The following is a 23,665-nucleotide window of genomic DNA, read 5'->3' on the forward strand; positions in this document are numbered from 1 at the left end:
AATGTTTGTAGCATCTTTATTCAAAACTGCCAAAACTGGAAGCAACCAAGATGTCCTTTAATGGGTGAATGGATAAACAAACTGGCACATCTTACAATGGAATATTACTCAGCAAGGAGGAAGAGAATTGAGCTATCAAGCCACAAAAGGACATGGAAAAAACTTAAATGCATGTTGCTAAGTGAAAGAAGCCAGTCTGAAAAGGTTACGTACTATATGATTCCAACTATATGACATTCTGGAAAAGGTAAAACTAGAGACAGTGAAAAGAAAGGTTGCCAGGGGTTAGGGAGCGATGGAATAGGTGGAGAACAGAGGACTTTTAGGGCATGAAACTATTCTGTATGATCATAATGATGGATACATGACATTATTTGGTAAAACCTATAAAGCTGCACACCCCAAAGCTGAACTCCAATGTAAACCATAGATTTAGTTTAGTAATAATAATGTGTCAATATTGGCTCATCAATAATAACAAATGGACCACACCAACACAAATTGTTAATAACAGAGGAAACTGTGGGCTGGAAGAGAGACAGTATATGAAAACTCTCTATACTTTTTGTTTAATTTGTCTGTAAACCTAAAACTGCTCTAAGAAATAAAGTCTATTAAGAATAATTTTTAGAAACTTCCAGAAGTTTTATGTATATAGTTTCACAGCAGCACCTAGATTAGTATTTGATTGAATAACTGGGAGAAGGTATATATGTACACTGGAGAGCAGGAATCTTGGGGGCTATCTTAGAATTCTGCTTACCCCACTATCCTATCTTCTGCTGTCACCTCTCAACAACATCCTCTGTGGCAATAGACTAATGCTGATGTCCCCTATACTTCCAAATTTTGGGCTCTTTCTTTTCTCTTTCCATATACTCTCCTGGATTAGTTTATCTACTTCCATGTTTCCAGCTACTTTTTACACAGCATTAATCGATTTATCCTACCTAGTTGACTCTTCTGAACTCCATACTTTTATTTCTAGCTGCCTCTTCATGATATCCATTGGAATTTCCAATAGAGACTCAAGGAAAACTCATTAATGCTCCCATACACACACATAAAATAAGAACATGATTCTCCCTGTCAACTTTCTCTCTCTGTGAATGAGATCACCAATTACTCATTTGCTCAAAACAGAAAACTTAGAGCTCTGGTTGATATTTATGGAAGGCTTAGTATAGATCAGGGACTCTTCTAAATTCTTTACAAGTATTAACATTTAATCCTCACGACATCTCTGTGGGGAAGGTACTATTATTTGGAAACCTTGGCAAAGAAACTTTCCCAGGGTATTATATCTAGTACAAGTTAGGGCTGGAGCCAAAACTGTCTGGCTCAAGACCTAAGCTCTTAACCACTGTGCTATCTATTTTTCTTTTACCATACCCACATGGCTATCAGGTCCTATTAATCCTACCTCTGCAAGATCATTAAACCTCATCTTCTTATCTCTAGTTGAGCTGTCATGGCCTTGGTTCAGGATCTCATGGAATATTTCTCTCATCTCTAGACTGGGGTTACCATCTACAACTCTTGTCTATTTCAAACAACCTCTATATCTTTGTCACATCAATCACCCTTAAGTGGAAATGAGGTTTTTACTTCCCTGCTTAAAGTCTTCCTATCCAAACTTCATAGCCCGCCATATAAAGACTTTCTCTATCTGATTCCTGCCCATATTTCCTGCCTCGGCCCTTTGTTCGTAAGTGATCTGTATCATGTCTCTCTTTTCTTTCTTCTTCTTCTTCTTCTTCTTTTTTTTTTTTTGCTAAGGAAGATTCGTCCTGAGCTAACGTCTGTTGCCAATCTTCCTCTTTTTGTTTTTTTTTTTTTTTTACTTGAGGAAGATTCGCCCTGAGCTAACATCTGTTCCAATCTTCCTCTATTTTATGTATGGGTCGCCACCACAGCATGGCTGCCAATGAGTAGTGTAGGTCCACGCCCAGGAATCCAGCCACCAAAGCAGAGCACCCAGAACTTAACCACTAGGCCACGAGGCTGGCCCCTCCCTTTTCTTTACATGTGTGTCTTCACTTCAATCCTGTGAGTTCCTTATGAGCAGGAATCTATATAGATTTGTGCTTGGCATATAAAATGAACTCAATAAATATGCATTGAATAGACTGTATTTGGAGTCTATCTTTCCTTGTTTCAAGATTCATATTAAAAGACGACTTCAAGAAATTAAATGAATTTATTTTTGTAACTGAAAATACTGATATATACCATATAGTTCTCTCAAATGGAAAAGATGTATATGTAGTTAATTATACTGGAAATATTTCTGTCTGTTGAGATCAGGCCCTGGTGTCTGATGCTCTATGTAATGGGTTACACCAATATCTTTGCTCAAAAACGTGTATGACTGTTTGTTTGCAGGTATTGGATCCACAGCAGTGGTTTTCTACTCAGGCTGCTTCACTTCACCGCACCTTCACTTGTTTTACTGTTAGATGAAACACGTAAGGGTCATCCACCTGTGCAGTATGTAGGCATTTGACTATGACAACTGAAGGAAGATGGCGGATCTCAATGGGATGAACAGGGTCACCCAGTGCACTAACGGACTACGATAAACCACATTTCCTAACAGCGTGATTCAGATGTTCTTTCCCAAGTCGTAATTAACTGATAGCCACGACTGGTTAGTTTGGAGACAGTCTTGCTTTGGCAAAACGATCGAGGTTAATTTCTGGTGATGACCATTTAAAAATGAATTCTCGCGTCAGAGAACTTGCAGGCTCCCTCTGCCTTGCCAAGCTCGCTGCCTTCCTGGGTCACACCTCTAATCATTTCCACGTGCTCCTTCCGCTCCACCCCGAGGGTGGACTGCTGACCTGCCTGCTAGAGGTGCGAATGACGCCTGCTCTGCGGTTCCCCAGCTCCTCCTCCCCAGACCCTGGCAATTCTTGGGGCGCTGAGGTTGGGAGGCAGGACAGGGGGCACTCCTGGGGGGCAGCTCCGACGGGAGGGAGCCGAATCCCGGGGGCTGAGAGGGCGCGCAGGGCAGCGGCGCCGACCCCCTCGGCCCTCCCGCCGCGGCTCCGCGGGCGCGGGCCGCTGTCCACGGCGGGCGGTGCTGAAGGCACGGAGCGCGCGCGCCCCCGCCCGCGCCCCTCCCGCCCCGCGGCGCCGGCGGCCCTCCCCGCCTCCCGCAGCCACGTTCCGCGCGGGGGGGGCGCGGGGGGGGCCGGGCGGAGAGCGCCGGCTCGGCCTCGGGGACGGCGGGGATGCGAGCTGGGGAGAGCGGCGGCGGCGGCGGCCAGCGAGGAGGCAGCGCCGGGGCCTGCAGGAGGGCCCCCGGGAGCCTCCATCATGGTGAAGAGGAAGAGCTCCGAGGGCCAGGAGCAGGACGGCGGCCGCGGCATCCCCCTGCCCATCCAGACCTTCCTGTGGCGGCAGACCAGGTGAGGGGCGCCGGGGGGCGCGCGGGCTGGGGGCGCGCGGGGCCCCCGCTGCGCCGGAGGCCGCGCCGCAGCTGCAGCTCCCTCCCGGGGCCGGAAGGCAAGCCCTCCGCGCTCGCTTAAAAGCACGCATTTAAAAATATCGCAGTGAAGTTTGATGGCGAGCGGCTGGGCAGTTGTCGAATGAATATGTACATTATTGAGGGGGTGGAGGGCAGAGAGGCCAGGAGGAGGGGCGGGGAACTGGGGGAGACGGTGATGCCTGGTTGTGCTCCTGCGTCCCGTTCCCCCTCCGTCTCCTGCTGCAATCCCAGCCCGGTGACCTGTTGTTTTTCCAGCTCCTTTTTGGCGCATATCTGCTGTGCCCACTTGTTAACCATTTTTGTTCGGATTCAACCAGAGTAATCTTCCTGGTTAAAGCCCCTGAGAATGACTTTTGATAAGGATATTTTTTTTTTCCTGTAGAGGTCTGAAACCTATCCCAATAAACAGGAAACAGTGTTTCCTTTTATTATTATTATTATTATTACTACTATTTTAGAGATTTATCAGATAAGAAATTAGAGTCTAGACCCACAAGCTGTGTTCATTTTTCAGTTTTTAGTATGACTGTACACATGAGTACTGCACCACTTCTAACCATTGGCGATTTAGAATCTGATGAGGTAAAAGTCTTCAGAATGAGAGTGGATACAGAAAACGTGGACAGCCGCACCTCTTTCATATATGTAATTGCACATGTAAAAATAAATGTCTTCAGCTGTTCAGCACCTGCTCATAAACAAGCTATAGGGCGGCATGAAATTTCAGTTTTGTAGCACCATGTCTTATTCATGAAAAATATGTCATAAGGATGCTCTAATAATAATTTCCTTGTGTTTATAACAAATATCTCTATTAATTTTTCAGTGCATTTTTGAGGCCTAAACTGGGGAAGCAATATGAAGCCTCTTGTGTGGTATGTGATATTCACCATTTAATGATTATTTCCTTACTCTGTGTGGTAATTTCAACCCAAAGAAAGACGTTAAATCATACTGACTATATATTGGTTGGCAAATATCATTGGGCATCTACTGTGTGCCAGGCACAGTTCTAGATGGTGGGATAGAGCAATAATCAAACAAATATAGAGTTTGCATTCTAGTGCGAGAGGGACAGGCCACACACAAATAAGTAAAACACACAGTAAGCCAGATGGTGATAAGCATTATGGAGAAAAATTAAGCAAGAAAGGAGCACTAGGGAGGGAGTTTCATTTTAGAAGTGGTGGATGAATAAGGTTTGCCGGCTAATGTGACCCTTGGATGAAGATTTGGCAGAAGGGAGAAGGGGATAGTTGAGGGAAGAGCAGAGGGAACAGGAAGTCTAAAGGACCTTCACTCAGAGTGGGGAGAGGTAGAGGAGTAAAAGAGAGGGTAGAGAGATTAGAGAACCAGGTAGTGGAGCCTTGCAAGCAAGTATAATAAGTCAAATCCGTAATCAACAACATCGACACTCTTATGTAGTGGAAGTTCATAAGATGAGCGTCTGTGAACTACTCAAACAAAGTAATATGCAATTCTGAACTTTTATGGTCTGTATTTGTTGTCAAAGTCTGAAGGTGGATGATACAAAATAATTATTAAAATAATGCTATTAACATTTAGGCGAAATAGGGTGCACTTGTCCTGAGATTCTAAGGGACTCCCATATCCCTACAAATTTCCGTTTTACAAATTAAGAACAGAAGACATGAAATCGTGAAGCAAAATTGAAATGGATTTTTCACAGACTTCATTAAAATTTGGAGCTTACATAAAGGTCTTCCCATTGCATACATTATAACCTACCCATTTGGATATTGTCATGAATATTGCAAATGACTAAATAGATGTCCTTCTAGTAAGGAGCTCTGAAATGTGTTAGGGCCACAAACCGTGATGGAAGCCAACTGGAGAGTTAAACACACACGCACACACACACAAACACACACTCAAATAGGAATTTGTTTTGTTGTATCTCCTGCTGTTTAAAGTTGTCACAGAGATTTTTTTTAAATATAACTTTCTAATTAAGGACCTTTTAATGGAATTTGTTGTTGTGCTTAGCTCAAGTTAGAGTAATTTGACACTTGAAATCTCTGAGCCTTCTTTAAATCGTGTTTACAATTGTACTAGCTTAAAATAATCCTGACTTTTCTCTGTTCTTGGCAAAGATATGTCTGACATTTTAATGTAGTTACACAATATCAAATAACTAAGTCACATTCATAGATAGATAGATAGGTGATAGATATAGAGGTAGTAATATAGAGAACAATTTCTGGGGTTTAAAAAATTATATTAGTAACATTTAAGAAGAAAATGTCGTTAAGTACCTAGAGGTCCCTGAGATTATAAAATATGTAACATCCTCTGAAATGTACTCATCCAGACTGTATAAATTCTTTACAATCTTGTAATACTCATCCTTTACCTAATGAATACTTAGATACCTGAAGGCTGAAGAATTTAAAAGTATTTGGGTCTGCTTTTACTTAGTTTCCTTTGGGGGAAAAAAAAAAAAAAGATTGCATTTCTGATTTTGCTCCTTCCCCAAATCTCAGCATGCCTTTTATAATGAAGGTGAATTTCTTTTTTTTTTTTTTTTTTGAGTCAAAAGGTAAATAGTCTTCTTTGGAGAATCTCTATATTAAGCCATGTGTTTTTCTCAGGTATCCTGATTCCAATAATACAGCTTGAATACTCGGGACTTGTATTATGATCCCTCTAGAGCACACTTACACAATTTTCTTGACCATTTGGGGCACCAAGTGGCAATCAAGTTCTGTTCATACAAAGCAATGTTTATTAAATTTATTCTAATGTGTTTGGTAGCTACACTTTCCCCAACGCCTTATAGTAATATCTCCCTTCCCCTTCAAAAGTAAAAAAGAACTGTGTAGGTCAAACTTGTTCTGGGATGCTTCACCCTCTAGAAGTATCCAGGGCCAGGATGGAAGATTTAATAAACCAGCAAAGCCAAAAAAAAAAAAGAAAAATTGGCTTATTTCCCTCCCGTCTTCTCTTTCTCCTTTTCTTTCTTTATCCAACAGATACAGTATCTTTATGGTTACAGGCATCAGGTACGCATGTCTTGGGCCAGGTCATTGCTAAGGACATGGAATAACCCCAAATCAGATTTTTGGAAAGAGTTGTACCTTATTTAACACCTGTGGAACATTGACATAAATTGTGTCCCTCAAGACGCTTTCACAAAAGACACTTCACTTTGGATGTCTCAGCAGCATTTTATAAAACACTACATCCAAAAAGTTCATGAGTGAAATGTATTGTACTCTTTTTTTAGAGGAAGCTTATTGTGGTGGAAATAAAAATCATTCATAATTCAAGCTATCTACTTTAGATCAAAAACCTGCAAATGGGTAAATAATAAGAAATTATCACTGACCCATTGCATGTCAATATACACAATGAAATGCAACGTGAGTGCCCTCTGAAGAATTTGGTCCAGTAATTTGCGTCTTTGAGTACCCTGATGTCCATTTTCTCACCAATCAGAATCTCTAATTCCTTATTTTACATGCCTTTGTTTTCTTTAAAATCTACAGTCCTTTGAACGAGTGTTGGTAGAAAACAAGCTGCATGGCCTCTCCCCAGCGCTCTCTGAAGCCATCCAGAGCATTTCCAGGTGGGAGCTGGTACAGGCTGCTTTGCCTCACGTCCTCCACTGCACTGCAACCCTGCTTTCGAACAGGAACAAGCTAGGTTGGTGCTCCTGCACTGCTTCCCTGTGGCTTACTATCGTCCTTTTAATTCAGCACTCATAACAACATTTATTGGGTACTTAGTATTTTCCCGAGTACGGCACACACATTATCTCATTCAGTTCTCACAAAATCCTCCTCACATTGGTACCACTGTTATCTCCATTTTACCAATGAGGGAACTGGCTGTCTTATTTTTAATTTTACAAATAACATGTGAATATTTTCTCTTTTTAGACACTAAAATATTATAGGGAACCTAAAGACTTTCACCATCCAAGGTGAATTCCAATCAGAATTGTCCCTTTTGCCCTCCCAACTCCTAAAGCAACCACTTCCACTTTGTAGTACTATGTGTATGTGTGTGCCTGTGCATAAAGATTATTTTTGTTTTTTAGATCATTTTGCAGATTGCCTTTGTCACATGGTAATAAGTCCTAGCCATCTACCCCATGTTAATGTACATGCTCTTCTATATCCAGTTCCTTCCCCTCATTTGGGTGTGTGCTCAAATGTTACCTTTACAGAGGGCCCTTTCTTGGTCACACTGTCTAAAATAGAGTAGTTGTTATCTTCAGAGCCTATACCCTTAACTACTATGCCACCTGTTTGGAAATATGCATGGGTATCTGACTGAAGAGTGTGATGCATGCAGTTTCTCCCCCTATGACAGCATGGCATTCTGCAGAGATTGAAGCCAGTTAAAAAGCCCCCAAATGAGAGTGAGCCCTTCCAGCAGTGCTTATAAGAGGTGTAGAGAAATGCTGTGTCTCCCAGGAAATTGAACCACAGAGCGAGGCAAGAATGTTCTTCCCAGACCCAAGGTTGACATCCATTGTTCTGGTCACAGATTTTGTCTTAACCTGGCTGTGTGGTTGTCCCATGCAGGCCACCAGGATAAACTGGGTGTCGCTGAGACAAAGCTCCTTCACACCCTGCACTGGATGCTCCTGGAGGCCCCCCAGGACTGCAACAGCGAGCGATTTGGGGGCACAGACCGAGGCTCCAGCTGGGGTGGTAGCAGTAGCGCTTTCATCCACCAGGTTGAAAACCAGGGTTCTCCAGGGCAGCCTTGCCAAGGCAGCTCCAATGACGAAGAAGAGAGCAGCCGGAGGAAGATCTTCCAGAACTCCATGGCTACCGTGGAGCTCTTTGTGTTTCTCTTCGCCCCTCTGGTACACAGGATCAAGGTGAGCAGACAGCTAGTGTTAGGCTGAGGGAGGATGCTGGTCAGGTGAGGGTGGGCTTCAAATGGTATTTCCATATTTGGTTGTCCGTGTTTTCTACGCTCTTTTATAAGCCACAACATGGAGATCTTTATTTTTGTATTATACTACTGAACATTATTTCAAAAACACAAATCTCCACATGTCATTTACCTACTTAAAACCTTCATTGGTTCTCCATCTGCCCAAGGTGATGCCCAACATATTAAACATGGCGTATAAAGTCAAGCATGATCTGGGGCTTAAGTTCCTCTCTTATCAGCTGCCAGTCCCTACTGGCCAACTCATGATCCAGCTCTCGGAGCCGTGGGAACCGTCCCCTGAATATTCCCTTGCCGTTTGCTCTGCCCTCCTTTTTCCCCTCTGGTCCTCTCATGGTTCTTCAAACCTCAATTTCAGTGTCATCATTTCCATGAAGCTTCTCCTCTGACCTTCCCCATGTAGACTTAGTCAGTCTCCTTTTATTTCTGTAGCACTTTGTAGCGACCTCTATTATAATGGAGGGTGTAGAGCTGAAGTTTTTAGTTTTTATGTGCTGTGGACTTTTTGACAGTTTGGTACAACCTGAGAATTGCTTTTCCAAATATTTTTAAATGCATAAAATACAAGACATAGGAAATAAATTAAAATACAGTACATTAAAATATGATTATATCCATGTACCCCTTGGATCTGAAAGAGACAGTATAATTTGAAATTGCTTTGCCACCATCTTCCAGCTGTGTGATCTTGGCGATATTACTTAACCTATTGCATCCTCCATTGCATAAAATTCTGGATATATGTGAAGATACAGTTTAGTTCCAACACAGGGAAAGAAATCAAAAACTATTTGTCACTTCTATGAATGAATAAATTAACAGTATTCCATCTAAATGCTCTGATAAGACATAAGAAGGAATTAACATGCCTAACTGTTCTTTAATAGAATATTAGGATCCTAATGAATGGATGTTTCAAGTTAGCGATATATATATGTTCCTATATAGAGATGTATATGAAGGTGGTTGTGAGACCGTTAACAATCACTATGAGGGGGTGGACTAGTGAGTCTTTTCACCCGTTTTAATTTTAGTTAAAATTCACTTTCAGTTGACTCTGTGCCATTGCTAGTAGGAATAGAATTGAAATTACCTGTAAATTCCCAGCATGCTTTGCATGCACTGGCCACATTGCCCATCAAACATAGCAAAAATTTTAAATGTTGTTAAATTAAGTTGCTACTTGAAAAGCTTTGACTTTCATTTCAGAAAGTCTTTTCTAAAGGTTACACTTAACAGAAAGCGTTGCTTTAACTGAGACCATCCCCTGGCCTAGGGACCCGCAGGACCTGGCTCCTGCCCACCCTCTCGGCCTCGTCTCCCTCCGTCCCACCAGCCTCGCTGTTGTTCACGAATCTGCAGGCTCACCCGAGGCTCCCCCTCAAACTCGACAAGTTCATTCTTGCTTTCAGGTCCTTGCGCTGGTTTTTCTTCCATTTGAAACATTACCCCCACCCTCTACCCCTAGACTTTCCCTTGGCCCTGTCCTTCTCATCAGTTTTCTCACCCCTCAAGTGTCACAACTCAAGAAGGGCTTTCCCTGGCCACTTCAGTGCCGCTAGTACATGACTAAACTTTTTTTTTCCTTCTCAGCACTTCTCAGTACCTGAAATTATTTTATGTGTTTGTTTACGTGGTCGTTGCCCATCGCTCCCCCTAGAACAGAGGTTCTTGAGCACAGGGACACCATCTGTTCAGGTCACACTGTATCTCCAGCGTCTGGAAGTGACTGGCGTATATGAGGCACTCGATAAATGTTTAATGACTCACTCACTGAGTAAACCCAGGTGATTATCAGAAGCTGATCCAGGTGCTAAAGGTAGCACTTATATGTGGGTACATGGTCCTTAAAATAAAGAGCGCAGGAGAGAAAGCTCCTTAAAAAAAAAGATGGCTCAGAAAGATATCTATTTGTGCAGAAATATCCTCTGGAGTAAAAAATGTGGGAAAATAGGAGTGGCCAGAATCGCTGTCATTTTATTTGAAGACGTGCTGAGTGCCCAGGTTTTGGAAACAGCTAGGCCTGCATTTGAATCCAGTGCTTGCTGCTCCCAACTCTGTAACATTGAGCCATTAACTTCTTTAAGTCTCAGTTTTCTCACGTATAAATGGAATATAGAAATAATGTTATGGGGTATTGTGTGGATTAAATGAGGTATAGTACTCAACCTGACACATAAAAAGGCATTAACGAATTAGTTGCTTTTGATGTTGGCATTGTTTTGCTATTGGTATTATGTATTATCAGTAGAAAGGGGGCCAGATCCTCTTTCAGGGGGGACTCCACGGACAGTGGAGGAAAACTGAGTCAGGATCCCCGAGTTCTACCTGTGGCTTAGAATTGGGGCATTTATAGGGGAGTAAGACAACACAGATAAACTGCTGCACAATGATTAATACATAGTACTGTGTTGTAACAATTATTGTTAGCTATTTTTACTAGCACTGTTGTTTTATCATTTTATTGTTGCTATGAGGGAAGTATTGTTCTAGATGCTATAGGGAATAAAAAATATCTAGACCTAACACCACACGTAACACTGTGCAGACTTCCCCATGTCCGTTTCAAGGGGAATGGGGTCCTCTCTCCTTAAGTCCCGTCCTGTCTGTCTAGCTGTTTACTCAGTATCTCTAGTTGAATGTTTAAGGGGCATCTCAGATTTAACGCGTCTAAAACGAGGCTCTGGATGTCCCCAAACCTGTTCCTCCTTCATTTTGCCCATCTTTATCAACGGCAAAGCCAAAAACCTTTGCCACCTGTTTCTTTCACACTCCACTTCCAGTGAACTAGCAAATTCTGTAAACAGTCTTCAAAATGTATCTGGAATCTCCTCTTCTCATTTTGCCCTCCACCAACACCCTAGTCTAATCATCTTTCACCTACATGATAATAATAGCTTCCTAAATTGTGTCTCTCTCCACCCTTGCCCTTTCTCGAACTATTCTCAATAGCCTGAGTGATCCTATCAAAACATAGGTCCAATCATGTCACTCTGCTACTCAGAACCCTCCCTCGGCTTCCCGTCTTACTCAGTAACTGCTGAAGTCCTTACTGTGAGCTATCAGGCCCTGTATGATTTGGGACTCAATAACTTCTCCGACCTTATTTTTTCCTACTCTTCTGTGGTTCACTTGACTCCAGACACCAGTCTCCTGGCTGTTTCTCCACACACGAGCATACTTAGGACCTTTGCACTTGCTGATCTCTTCTCACGGAATGCTTTTTCTGGAAATATCTACATGGAAGCTCCTTCATTTCATTCAGACCCTTACTCAAAAGTCATCTTCATGATAAGGCCTTTCCTGGCTATCTGTCGAAAACATCAGCACCTCGTGTGATACATTCCTCACTGCCGTTACTTCTCCTTTGCACCAGGAGAGCAGCGACTTTTGTCTGCTTTGTTCACTGTTGATCCCAGAACCCAGAATAGTACCAGGTACGTAGTTGTTAGTGCTGTGGAGTTGATTCCAACTCCTAGCGCCCCTGTGCACAGCAGAGCAGAACCCTGCCTGGTCTTATATGCCATCCTCTCACCTTCCTGTGCTGTATCTGACAATGCTCCGCTGCTATGCGCAGGGTTTTCATGGCCAGTGTTTTCAGAAGTGGGTGGCCAGATCCTTCTTCCTAGTCTGTCTCAGTCTGGAAGTTCTGCTGAAGCCTGTCCACCATGGGTGACCTTGCTGGTATTTGAAATCCTGGTGGCATAGCTTTCAGCATCACAGCAACGTGCAGCTGCCACAGTGTGACAACCGACAGATGGGTAGTGTGGTTCCCTGACCGGGAAATTAACCTGGGCTGCAACAGTGAGAGTGCTGAATCTTAACCACTAGACCACCAGGGCTGGCTAGGTACATTGTAGGTGGTCTATAAATATTTGTAGAATGAATGTTGAATGAATTTGCTGCATGTGCTTTCCTAATACTTCCGCGGGGAGTCCTGGAGGCTTTCCCATCGCGGGCCCTGCTATGGTGCCAGGATCCCTGTCTACAGCTGACAGAACAGTCCTCTCTGTACCAACATGCAGGATTATTCAGGGATTTCATCAGCCTTTCCAGTTGAAGCTTCCTTTGACACTGAGCTACATTGATTCACCATTTACAGAATCACTTTTTCTTCTTCTTTATTTCCAATTTGTTCCTAGCTCTTATCCTTCTAGATCAGTGGTTTTCAACCATGGCTACAGATGAGAGTCACCAGGGGGCACTTAGGAAAACCTCACAGTGATTCTAATTTAATTGGTCTGGGTAGAGGAGGAAGTGGAACCTGGGCATCCTGTGTTTTAAAAGCTCTCGAGGTGATTATAATATACAAGCCAGGGCTGCAGATCATCGCCCTAAGAGAATTCCTGGGTCTCAGCTGTGTTCATTAATCCGTGATCACATTCTCTGCTTCTATCTCTACATTGTTTTGACAAGCTGAGTTGTTTAAAATGTAACCTCAGATGTCATATAATTGCACTTATACAACATGAGATTGCATTTAAAACATCTCAGCCTCTCAAAATGATGTAATGATGAAGCAGATAATGTGCTCCCTGGAAGAGACCTTAAATTACAGATAAATTGAGTAAGTATGAGTTGTACCCAATTTCTAATGCTATATTGAGCATTGTGATCGTGCCAAGAGCTGTGGGGGAGGAGGAGGCCTGACATATCCCTGCCCTCGAGGAATTAAAGATTGTGGAGAAGGCAACATTACAAAGTAATACATTGTGAAGGGCCAAAATATATGTTCCTGATTCTGTGAAATACAAGAACGAGAGATGGACTGGAGAATAGAAAGTCAAAATGGCCAGCATCTGAGGATATTGCCTCATGAGAGAAAGAAGGACAATTACATCATTAAGAGGAATAGTAGTGACAACCACAAGTAAAGAGATCTGCCAAGACTCTTGAAATAAATAGGCCATGATCACTGCTAACACAAAACGATAATTTGTTTTATGCTTTGCCCAAGCTGCATTTTAATTAATTACTAATGTTGCCTAAAGTAGACCACCGTGATTTCCACAGTAATTGTGATGATAGTTTAGGGCTCCCGGTTTACCCCAGAAACACTCTTTGAGTGATGAAAGAAGGTCTGGAAGATCAACCCATTTTGAAATGATCTTATGAATGGTGTTAATCCTTGCATTGACTGGTCCCTTCAATCAGTTCCTAGAAGCCAGTCATTGGACATAGATCTTCTCTTCCCCCAGGAATCTGACCTCACGTTCCGACTGGCCAGTGGGCTTGTTATATGGCAGCCCATGTGGGAGCACAGACAGCCCGAGGTCTCTGGCTTCACGGCACTGGTGAAGCCCATCAGGAGCATCGTTACAGGTTTGTGCCTCGGACACCCAGCGTGGTGGTCTTAGTGGACTCCCTCATACACGGGGTGAGGGTGATGGGATGCTTTGGCCTGAAGGAGCCAAGAGGAAGAAAATTTCTCCAGGGAGTTATCTAGGTGTCCTGGGTACAGGGCTCATTCACATGATGAGCAACTCCAAACCAAGAGCACATGCTGTTGTGTTGTATGACTTTAGATAAGTTGTTTAAAATTCCTGTGCCTCAGTTTCCTCATCTGTAAAATGGGAGTTAAAATATAATATTACTAGTACTTACAGGGTTGTTATGAGGAATAAATGAATTAATTTATGTAAAGTTGTTTAGAAGAATGCCGGGCACCTAGTAGGTGAATAAGTAGTAGCTACTATTGCTGTTATTATTATTATATCATCATCATTATGGCAGATGGAGTAGCAGCTCCTTAACAATCTCATCTTAGTGTTTTATTGCTATCAGAGCATTTTACTGCAGGAATCGTCTAATAAAATAGTCCTACTGTCAAACTGTAGAAAGAGCACAACATAGTGACTTGAAAAGTGCCTGGAGGGCTCAGGCTCCACTCCAGATCTGCTCTTACTGTGTGTGTAGCCTAACCTCTCTGGGTGTTTCTATTTCATTTCTTTACAATGGAGATAATAGTGCCACCTTATAGGGCTTCACAGTGTGCACACATAAAATGCACACACGTGCCCATTTCACAGTAAGTGCTCAATAAATCCACCCTTCTATTCCTAACCCAATTTTTAGCATCAATAACAAAATTAAAAAAGAGATAAATTACGTGGAAATTTACAGAGGCAAATATATATGTTCGTGTGTATATATGTATGTATATAGTTTGCTTACTTCATAAGGTTTTCCTGCAGACAGTGGAGGATTATGCATGTAAAAGGGCTTTGTAAAGGGAAGGAAACTATAAACACATTTTTACATACTGTTTTCCTCCTATAATTTACAACAACTTTGCAAGTTACATATTATGTTAAGGAATTTTGTAAACCAGGAGTGCCATATTATTCATATATGTGATAAGATGCTTATAGTGACATATCGTGCTTACTATAGTCATTCAAAAGGAAGAGGAACTTTTTCATATAGTAAATGGAGACTGACCTCACAACTTACATGTATGCAATACATTAACGATTGAAATAAATTATAAATTCAAGGGTAATACTCTGTCATACAGTTCAAATATTGAGCAACTAAATAAGTAGAGATGTCGTAGCCAAAGTGATCTACTTCATACTCCACGGATGGAATGAGGTTAATTTCATTGGATTCAAACAAGCTGAGAGTGGAGACAGATGTACCAGGTTAAAAAACTGAAAACAATAGAAATAAGGCAGAAGAAAATGAAATATGCTATGGTAAAACAAGACTATTACTGAAGAAGCCATATGTTTATGTTGATTAAAGAAATTGAATTTTTTTCATTTTTTTAAGTCCTATCACTTTCCTGTATAAATGGGAAGGTCACTGCAAATCTAGGTCTCTCTCTCTAATACATAAACATGCATAAAAACTATTGAGAACTCACGTGCCGCCATAGAACATGGGCTGTTCTCGTCACCCTCCCTTTCTCGTGGATGATGTTCTCGGTGGGTTCCTTTCTCCTCTGCCTGATCTCGGGGGACCTGAAATGATGCACAGTGTCTGAGGGGAAATGAAACTCAGCTTAGACAGCATGGCCAGAAGAAAAAACAGTGGCATGGGGGTGACACTCCACCAGACACTGGTCTCTGGTTTTGTGAGGTTGGTACACACTTTCCGCTCGGCACCAGTTTACTCACAATTCAAATGGGGCATCGACATCTTAGCTTCCCACCGTCCCTGATCTGCAGGTGAAGATGTGACTGACTGGACTCTTAGCTCAAGGGCAGCTGAATGCGCTTATTAAAGCACAGACCCTGGATGGAGCCACATAACCTGGGCTGGAACCTTCGCCTTGGGTCAAGTGACCTTGAGCAAGTTAAACTTCCTATGCCTGAGTGTCTTCATCTGTAAAATGGGTCTAATAATATACCATATGTTTTTATATGGTTATTGTAAGGGTTAACTGCGTTGCTGTATGTAAAACACAACAGGACTTGGCAGATCCTAGGTACTATGTAGATGTTAGCTATTATTATTTTTAGTATTGCCAACTTTTTAGCACTTTAACCTGTTGAGTCAGACTGAATAGGTGAAGAGGTCTACATTGACTACCTAGAAATGCTAAGATTTTTGAATTGGTTATTTGGTTTCTCTTACAACATATGTTATTAAATGTCTTCTCCCAAGGTGATAATGATCTATTAAAATGGGATTTTTATTTGAAAATGAAATGAAATTACTATAATCTTATAAAATTTGTGATGGAATTTCTTCTATCTTTGCAGCCAAGAGAAGCTCTCCTATCAGTAGTCAAAGTCAGACCTGTGAATCGCCAAATCAGGGCGCAAGACACCGAGAGGTGAGTTTATTATAATCATGACAAGAAAGGAAGCAGCTGTTCCTCGGACTTGGTGTCATGTGAAGGGTAAGACATGAGTTCTAGAAAGATACTACTTGGCTTCAAATCAGGATCCTCCTCCCTGAATGTGAAACTTCAAAGAGCCTCAGGTTTTCTATTTTTCAAGTATGGAAGATAATTTTATGGGCTTCCCAGAAGTGTGGGGGTGCTGAAACAAGACAGTGTATGGCTAGTGCTTTATTACAATGGCTAGTGTGTAATAAGTAGTGCTTTATCTCAGTGGCTGGTGTGCAAGACTCAATAAATGTTAGTTATCATTATTTGTCCCACATTAGCTAGAGTATCATCTTGTTTCGGTCAATTATCGAATTCCCTAATATTTGTTAGGCAGCTCTAATATAGGTGTGATAGTCCTACAGCAGGTTGGGGGGAGAGGGTAGAAAGGAGGCATAAGATACAGTCCTAGCCCTTAAGGAATCTAAAGTTTAATGAGGAATCAAGACTAATCCACATAAAACAGAAGATGCATAATAAAACAGAATATAATTCAATGCAACTTTGTTATGCAATATTTGGTTTGGAAAAGAAAGAAATGAAGGCCCGAGTAGTTGAAAGCCACCTAGAAATTAATCCTACCATTAGCTTAGCAGGTGTTTAAATGACCTGCCTTCACTTCCAGCTCAACATGTGCGAAATAAAACTTGCTGCCTTCCATCAAAATTGGATCCTCTTTCCAACTGTTGTATTATTGTCAGGGGTATCATCATTCTTTATGCCCTCCAAACTGGAAATTTTGGAGTCCTATTGTATTTACTATTTACTGCACAATTGCTAAGTACAGACACTGTGATTTGTATGCTATATTTCATCTGTTCTAAGATGTAATGTTTTTCACTTTTGACATCTTTGAAATCGAGTGAGTTTGGCTACCTTTGGCCTCTTGCAGTCTCCCTGCCTGGTAGCAGCCTTGATGTGCTTGTTGTTCTCGTGCAGCATGAATTTTGTCATTTCCAGCATCTAAATTTGCAGAATCGGGGTCAGTGGCTTCGAAGAATATGTCAGAGCGAATAGCAGAGCACTCCTTTAAGAAATAACACTCTTGACACAGAGGAAGTTATTCTATGGAAAAACATATATCAACAACTCTGAGTTGAAATTTCTAGATGTGAAGAAATTTTAGGAATACCTACACAAATTTATTTCACTTATATTTTCCTTTTAACATATACACAGCGTGGATATATGATCAAAAGCTATGCCTTAATAAGTCTAAGATAGCCCCTTTAATGAGTATAAAATAAAAAGTCCTTACTAATAAGAAGTGACCTAGTTTAATTAGCAGTTTTTTTTCCTTAATTGAACATGAATTAATGGTGTGTCTTATAACTGATGGCATCTTAGATACAATGAAATACTGTCCTCCTCAATCCTATTCGCCTCAATTCTATTTGATTTCTTGCTGAGTCATTGTTTTCTTTTTTGTTACGTCACTCAGATGTGCCCTTTATTCTCTGTGCCCACTGCTACCCTCTAAATCCAGGTCCTCAGAACTAGCTTGCAGCTGAACCACCTAATTGGATTTTCTACCTCTAGGCTCTCCTGCCTTACATAAATACTGCTTAATAATGCCTGACTCATCTTGCTAATGCATCATTTATTTATTAGCTCATCGTTCAGCAGAGGCTTCCTATATGCAAGGTGCCGTCCTTTTATCACATCCCCTCCTCCTTAGGAAGCTGTGGTGGATGATGTTGACCATCACCTCTCGACACCAAACTCCTCTCCCTTGATCTCCGTGCTTCCCGCCGCCTGGCATATCCGTCTTAAGTGACCCTGATGGCCCCTTCACTCAGTGAAGCGCTGCTTCCAGTGCACAGAACATGGGTTCAGCCTCTGAATCCTTGCTCAGCCTATTTCCTCTCACTGGAATGCTCTCTTTCCTCCCCATTGCCTGTCTAAATTTTTGTCTTTCTTATAAGAACCAATTAAGATCTCGACTCCCCATGAACTCTTGTCTGATTACCCTAAACCCACACTGTCCAATGTGGTAGCCGCTGGGCCTTTGTGGCTGTTGAAATGTGGCTAGTCTGAATTGAGATGTATTGTAAATATAAAATGTACACTGGATTTGGAAAACTGAGTATAAAAAAAGAATGGAAATATCTCATTAGTAATTTTATATTGATTATGTGTTGAAATAATAATTAGGGGTTAAACAGAATATATGATTAAAATTAATTCCACCTGTTTCCTTTTACTATTTTTAAAGCCATATATGTGGCTCACGTTTGTGGCTTGCGTTATTTTGCTATTGGACATGCTGCCCTAACGTATACTCACTTGTCGTAAACTTAATTGTAAGCTCTTGAATTCACATTTCAGCTCATATTTTTTTTTTTCCTCCCAAATCACCCAACATGAGGCACACATAGTATGCTCATGCTAAGGGATTCTTTGATCAAGTTCAGAAGACTTATTTCATGAAATTTCTGGCTGTATTTGTCTCTCTGCATCATGGCTGAACAAAGCTTTCTTATTTTACATGTGAAAATAGGAATTGTAAGAGCTAAAAATACTAGGATAGATTTTTGAGGCTCTTTGTAACTTTAGTGAAGAATTTTATCTGTAATACCTATGGAAAAATATCTCACATTTCCTGGGCAGAATTACATTGATCAGCTAAATGTAACTAAAATAAGCCACTCTGTAAGAGAATGGCTGAATCTGTGCTTACAAATCAGAATAAAGGTCATCATATCCAGTTGGAAAAGTGTATTACATCTCTCCTCTGATGGGTGATGGGACGGCTGAACCTTGAGCTTCCATCCTCGTGTTCTGGCTTCAGTTTAATTAGCTCTTACTAACCTGGTGTTTGTTTTCAGCCTTGTGTCTCTATTCTGTCCTCCTCAGTTTTGGTGTTAACTTTGATGAATTGTTGGTTTGTAACGCTTCTCCTATAGATACTGGATATGAGGTGAAAAAGAAAAGAATCAAAGGGAAAATGAAATAAAGTATATGAGAATACTTAGCCTAATGCTTGGAATGACACAGGTGCTCTCTAGAAGTCTGTTCCCATTCCCTCTTAAATGAAGCCAAAATCCCCTGGTCTATGACATCGTATTTAGCTATACGGCAAAAAATTATTCCAATGTAAAACACAATGTTTGTCATATGATAGCTAATTCTAGAGGATCTACCTGAAGAAAAAAAAAACTAATCTGCTATCTTCACCTCCAAAAGGGGCTCCAGGTGGTCTGTGAGACCTTCCAGTCAGATTCCATCTCACCCAAGGCCACCATTTCAGGCTGCCACCGAGGAAACTCCCTTGATGGAAGTCTGTCCTCTCAAACTTCCCAGGAAAGAGGACCATCACATTCAAGGTACATGACTGCAATGTTAGGGACAAACATGTATCCCCAGTCACCAAAAATTAAATATACATTTTTAGCTGCTTCTATAGCCTCTGTTCCTTAAAATACGTATGTGCATGATATGTGCATATATATTCTTGGTCAGTGTATAATTAGATTGATAATTCCAGGAATGTGCTATGAATGGCTCTCATTTAAACAAACTCCAGTGAAAGTGAGAAGACATGTCTGATTCAATGAGATGTCTGAATTAGGTAATATTTTAAATATTTAAATGCAGAAACTCAAATAATGCTATCAAAAGATTATTTTGCAGGGATGTGCAAGGATCCGCTTTAATGTACAAGAGTATTTTATACCAGCAGATCCTTCTATTAAAATGGGTGCTTCTTTTTTTTTTTTCTTTATTTTATTTATTTATTTATTTATTTTTCCCTCAAAGCCCCGGTAGACAGTTGTATGTCGTAGCTGCACATCCATTCTAGTTGCTGTATGTGGGACACGGCCTCAGCATGGCCGGAGAAGCGGCGCATCGGTGCTCGCCCGGGATCCGAACCCAGGCCTCCAGCAGCGGAGCGCGCGCACTTAACCGCCAAGCCACGGGGCCGGCCCTAAAATGGGTGCTTCTAAAATTCTCAAAGGGAGTTGAAAAGTGTGTTCTTCGTATTACCATTTCAATGCCGCCCCTGTTAGCTCCATATGGTGAAATTGCTTACAAATGCCTTCCCTATGGACAATCATTAGTCCACTTCCTCCTGCTCCCTGCTGAAGTGATGGAAGCCTGGATTCATGAGGTTTGCCTTTGTACCCAACTAGAAATTCCACCAAGGGGGCCAGAGTCCGCTAGACCATTTGTTTATCCCTCCTTTCAAATGAGGTTGCTGTCTACTGGATAGTATTTTAAAAGCTGATATTTTAAAAATAGTTTTATTGAGGTATAATTTATATACCATAAAATTCACTCATTTTAAGTGTATAATTTAATGATTTTTTAGCAAATTTACAGAATTGTGCAACTATTACCACAGTCCAATTTTAGAACATTTCTATCACCCAAAAATATCGCTTGTGCCAACTTTCAGTCACCCCCATTTCCCAGATGATCACTTAATATACTTTCTGTCATAGAGACAGAAATACATAGAATATTTGCATTTCTGGACATTTCAAATAAATGGAATCATATAGTATGTGGTCTTTTGCATCTGGCTTCTTTTATTTAGCATAATGTTTTAGAGGTTCATCCACATCATAGCATGTAAAGTAATTCATTTCTTTTTATTGGTAAATAGTATTCTATTGTATGGATATATCACATTTTGTTTATCCATTCGCCAGTTGATGGATATTTGAGTTGATTCAACTTTTTGTCTATTATGAATAATGCTGCTGTAAATATTCACATACAAGTTTTTCTGTGGGCATATGTTTTCAATTCTGTTGGGCAAATACCTAGGAGTGGAATTGCTCGGTTGGATGGTAAATTTGTTTTATTTTTTAAGAAACTGCCAAACTATTTACCAAAAAGGCTGCACCATTTTACATTCCCACCGAAATGTATGAGAGTTCATTGTTTCTCTGTGTCCTTGGCAGCCACTCTTGTGGTTGTGGAGTGGGATCTGATTGTGGTTTAAATTTGCATTTCCCTAATGATTAATGACATTAAGTATATTTTCATGTGTATATTAGCTATTTGAATATCTTCTTTGATGAAATGTCTGTTCAAACCTTTTGCTCAAGTTTTAAATGGGCTGTTTGTCTTCTTGTTAATGAATTGTAAGAGTTCTTTATATTTTCTGGATACAAGTCCTTTATAAAAAAAAATGATCCACAAATATTTCTCTCAGCATTAGCTTGTCTTTTCATTTAGTAAGTTTTAAATGATCTGCCTCCTTCTGGCACCAGAACCAGCCTACATGGGTGTAGTGTTTTTTAAAGATTTCTTAGACTTGTTAAAAGCATGGAGCCATATAAATATAATTGCTTTTTAACCAAAATACTACTATGTTGTGCTTTAAAAAAATAATATGTAAAGAGTTTATCTTTATGTCTTCATTTTGGATTTTAAAACCACGTGACCCAGTTGAGTGATCTTTTGCTGGTTGAGAATATGAATTCTTGACGGCACTTTAGTCATATTGGCAGAGATTGTTTGTATTTTTATCCACATGATTTGCTGTACTGGGTCGATGGTGATGATGACTACTTAAAATCATACCACTTTTAATGTGGACAGAGCCCTATGATGATAACCAGTCCAGTCTGATGCACTAGCAACATTTTAACCACTTAAACACGTTCAGCGATGAAGAATTCAGTATTTTCAGATAAAGCTCATTTCATTTTTAGATAGCTCTATTCAGTGGAATGTCCTTCTTATATTTGACCAAATTTTGCTTTCCTGTAGTTTCGGTCTATGGTTCTTGTATTAGTTTTCTACTGCTGTGTTACAAATCACAACAAACTTACTGGTCTAAAACAACATGCATTTATTATTTTATAACTTCTGTGTGTCAGAAATCCGGCACAATTTAGCTAGGTTAACTGTTTCAAGGTCTTGCCAGGCTAAAATTCAGGTGTCAGGATGGGCCGTAGTCTCATCACAGACTTGACTGGGGAAAGATCCACTTGCAGGCTCCCTCAGGTTGCAGGCCTGAGGTCCCTTTATTCTTGCTGGCTGTTGCCTGGGGGCTGCTCTTGGCCCCTAGAGGTCTCCTACAGGTCATTGGCACGTGGCACTCTCCATAGGCTGCCTCACAACATGGCAGCTTACTTCTTCAAAACCAGCCACGGAGAGAAATTCTCTCTAATTCCAGTCTGCTAATAGAGTCTTTATGACATAGCAATCATACAAGTGACATCTCAGCACCTTTCTCGTATAAAATAACCTAATTATGAGAGTGGCATCCTGTCTCCTTTGCCACATTCTGTTGGTTACAAGAAAGTCACAAGTCCTGCCCACACTCGAGAGAAGAGGATAGTAAAGGGTGTGACCACCATTAGATGGGAATCAAGGATGGCTTCCCTAAGTGTGTCCACCACAGTCTTTTTGAAGATGGACAGAATCTTCCCATACTAACTTTCCTCTTACTCAAAAGTAACTATCATGATGACCTTCCCACCAAGGCTTCCATTTTATTTGATTACAACAATAACTCACTAACATAGTTATGAAGGGCATCACTAAATCATATTTGGGGAAAGGGAGTTACTTAGGACACAGAGTAAAGAGACTAACAATAAGAACTGCCTTTTATTGGACATCTTCTATGTGCTTAAAACAGAACTAGGGTCTTTACATTTATAATATTACCTAAATTTTCATTTATTCACTCATTTATACATCTTTTAAGTGTATGCTAGACATTAGGGTTATAGCAATGTCAAAGTTCTTGTCCTCAAAGGGCTTATTTTCTGAAAAGATAGATTAAAAAAAGAGTAAACAAATAAATAAAAGTATTTTTAGGTTACTCTAAGACTATGAAGGCAAAAGCAAAGGGGTGGGAGGCGAGCTTTTTTTCACGGAGACCTGAATATGTGAAAGAAGCAGCCTCATGAAGATCTGGGAAGAGCGATCTAGGCAGAGGGAAGAAGAAATCTAAAGGCTCCGAATTGGGAATCAGCTCAGTGTGTTTTGGGAACAGCAAGAAGGCCATTGTGACCAGGGTGCAGTGATGAGCAGGGAAAGTCGTGGGGAATCAGGTCAGAGAGGATCTGAGGGGTCAGATCACAAGGGACCCAGGAGGCCGTGTGAGAAGTTTGGGTTTTGTTGCAGGTGTGATGAAAAGCCACTGGAGTTCTTTGAGCAGTGGGGTGCCATTAACTGAACTACGCTTTTTAAAGACCACTCCAAATGGTTTGCGGAAAATCGACTTGGAAGGCCCAAGTAGACGCAGAGACTTGTTAGGAGGCCCCTGCCGTGGTCCAGGTGGGAGAGAATGTGGCTTGGTTAGGGTGTTGGTAGTAAGGATGGAAAGGCTGAGATGAGATTGGAATTGGGACACACTTGGGGCTGGAGCTGACACGATTGTGTGTGGGAGTGAGAAAAAGAAGGGAATCAAGCATAACTGAAGTTTTTGGCTTGAG

The 23,665-nt window shown here is 41.1% G+C and overlaps 1 protein-coding gene across 2 annotated transcripts in view; it reads left to right on the forward strand.

The window, feature by feature from the left end:
• The first annotated feature begins 3,294 nt into the window (after window positions 1-3,294).
• UNC80 (unc-80 homolog, NALCN channel complex subunit) overlaps window positions 3,295-23,665 on the forward strand; it is a 199,013-nt gene continuing 178,642 nt past the window's right edge. For both annotated transcript variants that reach the window (XM_058532911.1, XM_058532912.1), the window contains exons 1-7: window positions 3,295-3,413; window positions 4,320-4,368; window positions 7,003-7,159; window positions 8,047-8,348; window positions 13,624-13,747; window positions 16,135-16,208; window positions 19,449-19,588. In XM_058532911.1, the coding sequence (XP_058388894.1) occupies window positions 3,322-3,413; window positions 4,320-4,368; window positions 7,003-7,159; window positions 8,047-8,348; window positions 13,624-13,747; window positions 16,135-16,208; window positions 19,449-19,588 (938 nt within the window). In that variant the 5' untranslated portion in view covers window positions 3,295-3,321. The remainder of the gene's footprint in view (window positions 3,414-4,319; window positions 4,369-7,002; window positions 7,160-8,046; window positions 8,349-13,623; window positions 13,748-16,134; window positions 16,209-19,448; window positions 19,589-23,665) is intronic.

The sequence above is a fragment of the Diceros bicornis genome, chromosome 37 (genome assembly GCF_020826845.1).
Source record: "Diceros bicornis minor isolate mBicDic1 chromosome 37, mDicBic1.mat.cur, whole genome shotgun sequence".
In the NCBI taxonomy this organism is placed as follows: domain Eukaryota; kingdom Metazoa; phylum Chordata; class Mammalia; order Perissodactyla; family Rhinocerotidae; genus Diceros; species Diceros bicornis.